The sequence below is a fragment of the Glycine max genome, chromosome 19, assembly GCF_000004515.6.
Source record: "Glycine max cultivar Williams 82 chromosome 19, Glycine_max_v4.0, whole genome shotgun sequence".
In the NCBI taxonomy this organism is placed as follows: Eukaryota; Viridiplantae; Streptophyta; class Magnoliopsida; order Fabales; family Fabaceae; genus Glycine; species Glycine max.
In genome coordinates, this window is record NC_038255.2 from 41,070,849 (window position 1) to 41,081,833 (window position 10,985).

A 10,985-nucleotide genomic window follows, 5' to 3' on the forward strand; every position below is an offset into this window, starting at 1 on the left:
TGTTTAAATTACAATGTAAAAAATAACGGTATTTGTGCTTCTTTTTTTTTTTAAATCCTGGTTGATTGTTGATATCACACTTCAACAACAGACTATTGATACCTCACTACAACGCTTCAACTGTTTTTTGAAGTGTGATGCATTGATTATTTTGCATTATCTTTTTACAAAAAGTAAAAAATATAATTAATAAAAGGAGTGTTTTTTAGTAAGAGTACCTTAAATTGCAATAGGATTGAGGTGCTAAGCATTTCTATCTAACATTTACATGTCACCTAACCTTGAGATTTGATCTAGTAATTGGCCGATTTATTTCAAAATAAAATACTATTAATTTTGAAAAAACAAAATAAAATTAGAAATTAATTTTTACACGGACAACCAATTACATGTTTACAATTTGTCACATCACATAACTTTATTTTAATTAATTAAAAATCGTAAATGCACTATCTATGTATACTTTTGACCCCTCTGGACTCAATGTGTTGCTTTGGGAGGGTATATAATGAAAGCAAAAGGAAGCTTTGTGAATCGAAATAGGTGCAAGTAAAACAAAACGTGGTGTGTTCACAATTTTTAATCAATTAAAATAATATTACGTGATGTGACAAATTGTAGAGATATGATTGGTTGTCTGTGTAAGGACATTAATCTCTTAGAGAGATTGTGAAAGTTTTATTTATCAATTGTGGCGGCTAAGTTGTTTTTCAAAAAATACAACATTTTCTTACTGTTTCCTGATTTTTCTTGTACTGTCCAACTATTAGAGGAATCATAAACAACGAATTATCAACGCTAAAAGAGTAGATTGGTAAATTTTTTGTTGGAACGAAAAAAATATTTAATTTCTAAACATATTTAGATATATAAGTTAAAACAAAAGAGATACAAAATATTATAGTATAAAATCAAGAAAATATAACGGGAGATGTTATCATTATTAAGAATAAATATTTTATTTCGTGATATATGAACAAATTAAAAAATAAATCTTTCCGTGTTACTCCTAAAAGAATAATTTATATATATAGGAAATAATAACTATATATATATATACAATAAGTAAAAGTATATTTTTTTTAAAAAAATGTGTAAACAACTAAGTAAAATAAATTCAATAATCAGATTTTCAATCCTATTTACATTCATTAAAAAATAATCTTTTTTATGCTCAAAAGCTAACTTGTTATTCAATTATCGACAGCATTTTTTGTAATTTGTACCCAAAAAAATCAACGCAAACATTTGGCCAAAAAATAATAGTATTATAAAAAAAAGACAGGTGCTAACCAGTTATTTGCATGCGTAAAATTACGTTATTTGCAGCGAAACCCTCAATAAATTAACCAATTATTGGGGAAGCATTCCTCTCTGTCCCACTGATCGAATTATTGTCCTCTGAAGCATAATAAATACAGCCGGAAATAAATTAGGTAGCATCATATCATATCGCATAGTAAAATGGACAATGCATATATTATATGCAGCTTCTTTATTTTATTGTCACGGTCTAGAGACACATCGATACTCACATGTATTCATCCATCTAGCTTTATTACAAAATTTCTATATTGCAAAATCAACTATTTATATGCAGCTTCTTTATTTTCATGTCAGGAACACACATGTATTCATCTATCTATATTTATACAGAATAGCAATATTATTGTCAGAAAACTGCAGAGGTCCAAGTCATACACAATAGAAAATGAAGAGAAAACCGCAGAACAAGTAAGGTATCTATCAATAAACAAATGAAACTAGTAGTAGCACGGGTTGTGCACCAGAAAATAAAAGGTACGTATATTCTCATACGTACCTTTTATGAATCAGCAACTTCAGAAAACTTAGTTAAGGGGAGGGAGAAAAGGCGAAGGGGAACAGAAATCAGTAATCACTTAAGCTCAAAATCAATAGCCATTTGAGGGGGTAAAGTTCAAACTCCCATTGAGAAACTTTACTACATCTAATTAAACATGAAATCGATTAAACATAAGTTAATTTCAACTCAGCCTACAAAATTACAAATTTAACCATGAAGTTCAAAACAGAAAATCCTATGACATAATGAAATGCAAATCCACAAAATCTGGTGCTGAACAATGAAAGCAAAGCAAGCTGCTCCCTCAGTAGTTTGTGCACTATCCATGACTCAGAGCATGCAATCAGTTCTTGCAGGCAGCCTCCGGAAGAAATTCAGAGGCACTGAAGGAAGCTTGTGGCGGAACCTCGGGTGTCTCAACACATAAATTCCAGTGAAAAGGGCCACAATTTGGAATGGGGTGACATACAGTACAATTGCAGCAACCAGACAGAAAATCACAAAGAGGGCAGTGGCTCTTGGATCTCTCCAGCTGAGCAAAGACTGCAGCCTCTCCCCTTGAGTGGCCAAATCACCAACCACAGTCTGTATCCTCCCAGCAATGCTTCTAAGTCGGTCATATCGCATCCTCACAATGTCCGAAGCCCTGGTGGTTGGGAATGTGTCGAACTCTTCATCTAGTTCATCAGGGTGCGCAGAATCCGCATGAGAGAGGCGAGTGTCCATGTGAGGGGGGTGCCTTGGTCTCCATCTGTAGTACCAAACTCCAATCAAAAAGAGGTAAAGGAAGATTGTGGGTAAGATAAGCTCAGGGTACATGACCAATATTATGAACAGGATATGGATCAGCACCGTCGTGATTGGATTTTTCCAGTTGCAAATCTGGTCAAACCATTTTCCTACAGCAATTAATCCACCCAAAACCCCCATAATCCTGAAAAAGTTGGCCTTGCTTCTTCTCATACTCCACATGTGGGAACCCACATCCAGCATATATTCCACTATCTCCTTTCTCAAGGGTGGCTCAGCACGACTCAGTCTCATCGAAACAATCTGAGTAGCTTGATGCCTCAAATTGTCAAGCTGGCTAACAGTTAGTGGGTGAATATAATGCATCTTAGGCAACAAAGGTAGTGAATACATGTGCATCATATTAAGCAAAGAAGAACATGTAAACCTTACAGCCAAGTGGATTTCACCCATTTTCTTCACCCCATTTGGATTAAGAACTAGAAGTGGATAGGAATGTGTATAAACACGATCAGTCTCAAGGGTGGAAAGACGAATTCTTACCTTCCCAATTTTGGAATCTTTTGAGCCTCCAGGCTTATCACCACCATGCAAATGACAGTTATCAAATACACCAATTGTAATGACAGTGCAAGGATCAAAAACCTCCCAAGTATACTGCTCATTCCACCGGGGTGCAAAGCTGTCAATGATTGTCCTTGTCCGCACCCACTTCTGCCCATATTTCGCTACACAATAAGCATCAGTTGTCCCCTTACCATCTTTTGTTTTCATCGGCATCAAACCATGAGCACTCAATATACCCAGTTCAAGAACTCCAATACTGGACTTCCACAGCTGTTTCGCAGTTGGGCGAAGATCACTGCTGTAATGAGTTGATTCGTCTAAAACATGATAACCGCCTTCCAGACAGATCCTCATATGAATCTTGCTTGAGAACTTGATTTCCTTCTTCTTTTCCCCTTCCATAATAACAATGTGCTTTTCAATATTATACCACTTAGTATTAACAGGCTTTTGATCCAGTCTCCGATCCACCATCTGCAAAGGAATTGCACACCTCCCCAGCGACTCCTCTTTGTTAGGTGCAACTCTGTCTTCCACACTCAGAATCAGAGGCTCCTCAAATGGTTCAGCAGCCACAAACATCAAATCCTCGTTCCACATTGGATTGATGGTCCTGCTCTGAGAGATTCTAGTCCTCAAGGTCTGATTTCCCAGAGTAGCCTTCACAAAAACTTCAGGGTATCTACCCTTATCACTTGGCTGCAAGTCTTGTGCCTCTATTATATTAACCCTCAAATACCAAAGCTTAGGAGATAGATATACCTTTGATCTAATGTTTGCAAGAGCATCAGTCCCGCTAACTGTTGCAGCATCTGAGTGCCACGCTTCGGGAAACGCCTCATCAGCTTGTGTACCCATCCAAACAGCCAGCATTAGCTCCCCCTTCGCTTTGTCACCCTTTCTGTCTTCCAGCCTATACCACTGCGGTGCCAAAGGACTGTCCGGTGGAACACGCTTCGGGATCTCATTGAGGTCAAACAAGACACGACCAATGAAGTCATCCTTCACGACATCCTTGTCCTTCACAGTGACTTCCAGTATGGAGGCCTGAATGCGGTCTTTGGAGAAAGCAAAAACCTGATTCCATTCAGGATTAGACTTCTTCTCGAAGTGCCGAGTAGTGCCTTTGTAGTTCCCCAGCTTGACTTCAGTATAAGGGTCACAACTGCCAGTGACATCCTTTGCTGGCAAGTCCTTAGCCTTCACAACCCTCACATAGAGATACTGCATTTGCTCAACTAGGTCATAAGTGCTAGTGAGCTTGTCCCCAGAGACCTTTCCCCCTCCAAGGTGGGGTTTGGTCTCCTTTAACAGAAAATCTTCTGGTGGAGGCCTCTGCATCTTCTCGCTTCAAAGAATCAGAAGACCCCTTTTTTTTTTTTTCCAAATAATGGAAGCTATTGTACAACTATTTTCAAATGGTCAATGTTCCACCGCAGGAACAGTTGTGCTTTAAAAGAAATAAAAAAGCACAACGGTTCCGAGGAGCCTAAAAAACAGAAAAAACACTGTCAAATAGCCGTTACAGGCTAACAAATCGAGCCACCTAAATATTCGGGAAAACATTAAAACACAAAAAATCATAGAAGACAAGGAAAATCAAAGATAATAATTAAATGCATAAATAAACAGAGATGCAAGCATAGATCTATGGTCACACCAAGAGTGTGCAAGCTTAAATGTCTAGATCCGATTGTGTTCGGTAAAAGCACAAAATCACAAGACGAAAACACAAAGTATTTTTTATTTTTTAATGAATAAAAAAGTACAGAAAATCAATCTGAACCTAGAATGTTCCAGGGTAGCTGCCGACAGAATGTAGCATGAGATGAAGGAGGTACCACTTCAAAATTTCACACTTTCTGCATTATAAGACCCTTTATTAAACTAGTGTTCACTTATTTTCAGGAAACAAACATCGCCCTCGGTTTACTTTTGCTTCGCTTGTTTCAGCACACTTTCTTTCATACCACCTAACCCACCCACAGAAATTGTAACAAAAGAAAAAAAAAACAGAAAAACATCTACACACTGATGATAAGCAGGTTCATGTTCTTCTCATTTCAACAGATTTTCCCAGATTTTTCTTCACCAAAAAAAAAAACATTTTTTTTACCAAATGGGTGCTGGAAAAAAAATAAGCAAATAGAATTAAAAAAAAATAGAGAATTTTCAGTACCACCCAAATAATGAAGGAGAAGAAGAGAGAGAGAAATAAAGGAGAGGCTTTTAGGTTAAAGAAGTATAATGCCGAGATGTTGTTACCTTGGAGAGAAAAGGGTTTCTTCTGAAATGAAATGGGGATGGTTTGTTTCTGGATTTGAAGAAAAAGATAAGGGTGAGAGTGAAGAAGAGAGAAAAAGGGGAAGGAGAAGAGAGGAGGGTGCTTTTTGTGTTTTGGTATTTCTTTTTCCCTTTCTTTGTTGGTGTTGGTGGTGTGGGGATAGGATCTAATGAATCTATGCAAAATATACAGAGAAGGTGCTCCCTTTGCTTTTTGCACAGTGCTGGCTGAGCCTCTTTTGCTGTACAGGGAGTTGGAGTGGCGGTGGACCCGCCTCACGCGTGTGAAGGACTTCGGTCGGTACTCACACGTGTGATACTAATAAGATTTCTATATTTAATACTACTATTAACACTTAATTTATATATTTTATTACACAATTATCATTATTAAAAAAATTTTATTGCATATGTTACTATCATATTTTTTAATTTCTCCCTTTTTACTGATTCATTGAATGTGTAGCAACGTTGTACAACAGACATTTAAAATTTTATTTTTTGCATTCTCATTTTATGCATTCTCATTTTGTACTGATCTATTAAATGTATAACAACATGCTAACATGACGTGATAAGGAAGTAAAAAAAGTATTTTATTACTTAACTGTCATCATTTACATATTTTATTATATTTTTTAAAACTTTTGTGTATTTAACCATATGTTAGATGAGGATGAGTAAACATACAAAGTGGACGCTTACATGAGTTACAATCAAATGTCAAATAGAACTTACTTGGAATTTGTAAAAAAACAAAAAAAAAAAAAAACAGAACTTACTTGGCAATAAATTCTTCTTGTATCATTTCTTGCTCATAAATAAGTTTCTCTTTTTATTTTGAAAAAAGAAGGAAACACTGACTTGGCCTAGTTTAGGCTATCTGCATTGTTGGATTCTCGAAGTGAAAAGTGGATGGGGAAGGATGATAAGGATGGAATTTCAGCCTCACACTTTTGGACTACTACTATTATTTATTGACGATGCTGGCAATTGTAGTAAGCTATGCACTTTTATATTGACTGAATGAATAAAGCAAACATCAAACATGGCTCCCTGTGTGACCCACTAATGATACTTCTTTTGAACTAACTACTTCGATTGAACGAATTGAGTAGGGAGGTTTGTTCACCATTTATTTGTGCATCATCTCCGAATTGGTTACGGATTTTATTATTGTTTAAAAACTGGCGAAGAAATCAAAATTGTCATATGCATTTATTTAAAGATTTCATGTTTACACCTAGTATTTTAACTTTTTTAAGGAATTATTAGTATTTTAACTTATGCAAATACACCTCTGTCAAACAAACAAAAAAACAAATACACTTATTGTATTTATTCTTTTTTTTTTACAGACATTGTATATATTATATTATCATGAATGATTTCTTTTTTAAAAAGGGCAAATGCATATATTAAAAATAAAGCATGATTGGGCCACAAGGTGTGGCCAAGCCAAGCTATAACAGTACATGAGATCTTCTCATTACCATGAGATTACATTAAAAACACCACTCAAATATGAGTTTTCCCTTGTAAAAAAAAAAACTTATGCAAATACATGAAATAAATTCGTTTTTATACAATTATTTAATTATACAAATTAAAATCCCTTAATCAAAATAAATAAAAAAAGTAATATAAAAACATTGAATTTGATCTAAATTTGAAAATAATAGTATTAGTATAGCAATATTTTAAAGACAATGGAATTCATTAAAGCTTAAAATGAAATAAAATTTAACTTAAATTTGAAAATAATAACATACTTATAACAACAAAAATTAATCAATTTTATATAATATTATTTGTTATAAGATCATTAGGCAAATTGAACCTGTTTCATCATCCTTGTTCATTGCTAACCATTTTTGTGGTTTTCTTAAATGATATTATTAAAAACTTTGTTGATTTGTATTTAATGATCCTTATATTGCAATCAAAGTTGTAGGATTGAATTTGATGACTACAAAAGTATAGGAGATATTTATGATAGTCATGGTTAGAGTGGACAACTTCGATAGTGATGTATAGTGAATCATTTTTTTCTAGCCATCATATTAATCTTTTGATATGACATTGTCCACACCAAAATCCTAACCTCTAGCAACAAGTTTTCGCCTAGTCATCGTTTGATGCCGTCGGAGGCAATCCCCACCGGCAACAACGTTCTCTCTCCCTCTCTCTTCTTTCCTTTCCTTTGGTCACCCCTCCACCACCGATTGTAAACATCGACGACTGTCACATCTCTTCCCTTAGCAACCACAATGCCTACTCCAAATCCAAATGTTGTTTGCACCAATCCACACAATACCCCATCACCCTAACCTTGAGGGGTGGACACCATTGCTCTCCCACGTCTAGACCAATCTCTTGTGTGCACACAACAATACAACAAAAGGCAAAGAATGGTAAGACGATGATGAAAAAATGAAAATGATCAATATGCTTAATTGGCCTATGAAACAAATTAGCAAAAACTTTGTTTGAGCACTAACATATTCACAATCAAGTCGATTGAAAAATTGAAGGTTAGGGAATTAAGAAGTAAGGAGTTTAAAATTAAAATCACCATAAAAGATCGAGAAACTAGAATTGGAGGTTGAAGAGGAGGAAGCATGAAAAGATGAAGGTATGAGGTCTTGTTGTGATTGGAAATTTTGGGCAAGTAAGCACAACTCACATGAATGAAGGGAGTTGTCACCATAGTTCTATTACAAGGTGCATCAGTCGTCGGCATGATTTGCGTTAGTGGCGATTGAATAGATAATTGTCGACAGGGGTTGGGGATTTGATGTGAACTATCTTATATTAAGAAATTAATTTGACGGTTAGAAAAAAAAAATTCACTATGAATCAGTATAAAAGTAATCCACCCTAATAAATGGCCTCTATTTCAATGACATGCGTCAATGCTACAATCTAGTATGAGCCTTTGAGGGTTTGGAATAATTTATTTATGATATATTTGCTTAAATATTAATATTTTTAGTTTATTATATTTGAGGTACTTATAATTTTGGTTTTTTAATTAATAATTTGTTATTTTTTCTCTCAAAATTGCAGAATGTTATTTGTAGTTCTCAAAGTGAAATCGAGAGATAAAAATTAATAAATTTTTAGTTCTCCGAAATAAAATTAAAATTTCACTTTAGTAACCTATATTAATGTTTAATATATATAAATTTTTACTATATTGATCTTAAAAAAATCTTCACTATATGAATTATTGAGGTTGAATGAATGAGTATTTGGAAGAACTTCTAACAAACTTATTTGAGATGATAAAAATTATATATATATATATATATAATATGTTAGTAAACTTTTTAATTTATTTTAGCTGTTTAATGTTCCTATAATATGTTAGGTTGTGATCTCTATTTCCAGTCTCTTTGTAACGGTAGAATTAAGATGAAAGAATATAAGATGACACCCCAAAAATCAAAATAGTCTTTTTCAGTCAATAATCATGCACTCACGTTTTTTTTTTGTTTGAGTATGAAATAAGCAACGATTTTCAACTATTTGGAGTGTGTATTTCTGTGTTTCCTGCTCTTCACACCACATAATGCATATTAATTAATTATACGAGGAGGTTGAGGCTAGTTTTTATTCTGCCATTTTTTGAAGTACACATTATTTTTTCTTGACTCATGCTCTTCAATTTCCTTCTCTTTTGTTAATAATCCTCCGTCCTTTTATTTTGCTTTTCGTAAAATAACTGAAGCCCTATTGAGTTAAAGTAAAAAGCTGATACGGTGCAGTACTATTGAGCATTCTGCTGGAGAAAAGTGAAGAGATTGAATATGCAACCAACACAAGCTCATGCAATTATTTTCCATTGTTGGATTAACATTCAGCATAAAGTGTTTTTTTTTTAATCTCAGATTCATACTAATGCAGTGAAAATGATTGAGATCACTAATTCAGTGATTGACTGTTGGTTGTGTTTTCAGATTGCACACTTCAAGATGTGTCCATGTTCTTAATCTTACATGTGATCATGGAATGGATTGTTTCCAAATTGTACTCCGTGACTATTCTATGTACCTATTTATTTTTCAGGTGTATTATTAGCATTTCTTTGGGTGGATTTGTCACTTCCAGTAGCTATCATTTCTTTTTCTTTTCTTCAATCATTGGTTACTGCCCCCCAAAGGCTTGTGTTTATTGTAATTTCAGAATCTATGTATTTGAATCCAATTCCATTTTCATCTCCAAACCTTACTTAAAGTAAGGTCCAATTTGTTTGTGATGAGGAAGGAGATTCTTACCAGTGTATTTCTATATCATTAATTGAGATCACACTATCGTGAATATTGTTCATCTTTTTTCCATGCCTTCAAGGCAGAACAAGTTGCCAATATGAAAAGGTGCAACAAATTTTAATGGTTTCATTTTATTTAATTTGAAACCAGAAAAAAAAATACTCAATCAAGAAAGAAAAAAAAGAAATCAAAGAGAGGACCATTGTTGATAGAAATGGTCAATTGTGCTATGAAAACAACTTCTTTCCTAAATTAGCCATTGAAAACTCCTAGCATAACGGTTGGATCACTCATCAAAGTGGAATAATCAAACACCATATGAAAAGCTAGATTTACAATTTACATCACCGAATGATCCACTCCAAGCAGCAAAAGCAAAGCAGACAAAATTAAGGTCATTTCACCCTATATTTAGTAGAGGAGAAAGAAAAAGAAGGAAAAATAATTTCAAAATCTAAATCGGAGGGAAAGTGAAAAGAAATAAAAGTTGATTTTTTTTCTAGAAGTGAACTATTTTTTTCTCTAAAATATATTTTGGTTCTGATAAAGCAATGTTTGAAATTCATTTTTATAAAATTTTTAGTTTATTTTTCATCTGGTGTTATTTTTTTTGCTCGAATATAAGTTTCGATAAATCTAAATCTAGATATAATTTTTTATATAAATTATGTATATAATTAATATAAAATTTGTATATAACCGATATAAAAGAGTAATACATATAAGTCTGAAGGTTAAAACCTTACTTCAAGTAAAAATTGATATATATTTTAATTTTGTGATTGATATATATTTTAATTTTGTGAAGAAAAAAAATGAATTGAAAAATTTACAAAAATGATAACATTTTTATACTTATGAAGATGAAAAAAAAATATTTTAGTTTTTTTTTCACTTTCTCTCTAACTAGATAAAATAAAAGATATCATTATTTATGTTTTTTCCCCTTCAACTTTCATTCATTTCAAATAGACCATTAGTTTCTCTGTTTATGGGAAAATAGGTTTGTGATTACCCAGTGGACCCAAAGTCAGTAGGGGTATTTTTTAAAAATAAAAATTATTATTACCACACAATTTTAAGTTATACAGTGACAATCATGATTATAGTTTTGTTGTGATTCTTGACATCGCAGAAAATAGAAAAAAAACGTGGTTGACACAATTGTAATTGTTTTTCTGATGCTGTGGCGATAAGTCAAAATGCATTTAGTGTTGTAACTGCAATGGCATATGCAGACCACAATTCAAAGCATAGTTATCATACATATAAAAATAAAACATGAT

General features: G+C 33.4%; 1 protein-coding gene across 2 annotated transcripts; it reads right to left on the bottom strand.

Annotated features, from left to right (window-relative positions):
- Positions 1-1,901: 1,901 nt before the first annotated feature.
- On the bottom strand, positions 1,902-5,641 carry LOC100800242 (FT-interacting protein 3). 2 transcript variants are annotated; one of them, XM_003554149.5, is made up of 2 exons: positions 5,408-5,641; positions 1,902-4,631 (listed from the first exon to the last, which is right to left on the bottom strand). In XM_003554149.5, exon 2 carries the CDS (start codon positions 4,481-4,483, stop codon positions 2,156-2,158), a length of 2,328 nt encoding a protein of 775 aa, XP_003554197.1. In that variant the 5' UTR covers positions 4,484-4,631; positions 5,408-5,641; the 3' UTR covers positions 1,902-2,155. The 2 variants fall into 2 exon arrangements, with proteins under 2 accessions (XP_003554197.1, XP_014627392.1); XM_014771906.3 differs by lacking the exon at positions 5,408-5,641 and adding an exon at positions 4,929-5,329.
- Between the last annotated feature and the right edge of the window lie 5,344 nt (positions 5,642-10,985).

Bases quoted from the DNA above. Each gene is read 5' to 3' on its own strand.
- LOC100800242 (XM_003554149.5), bottom strand. From the start codon at position 4,483: ATGCAGAGGCCTCCACCAGAAGATTTTCTGTTAAAGGAGACCAAACCC.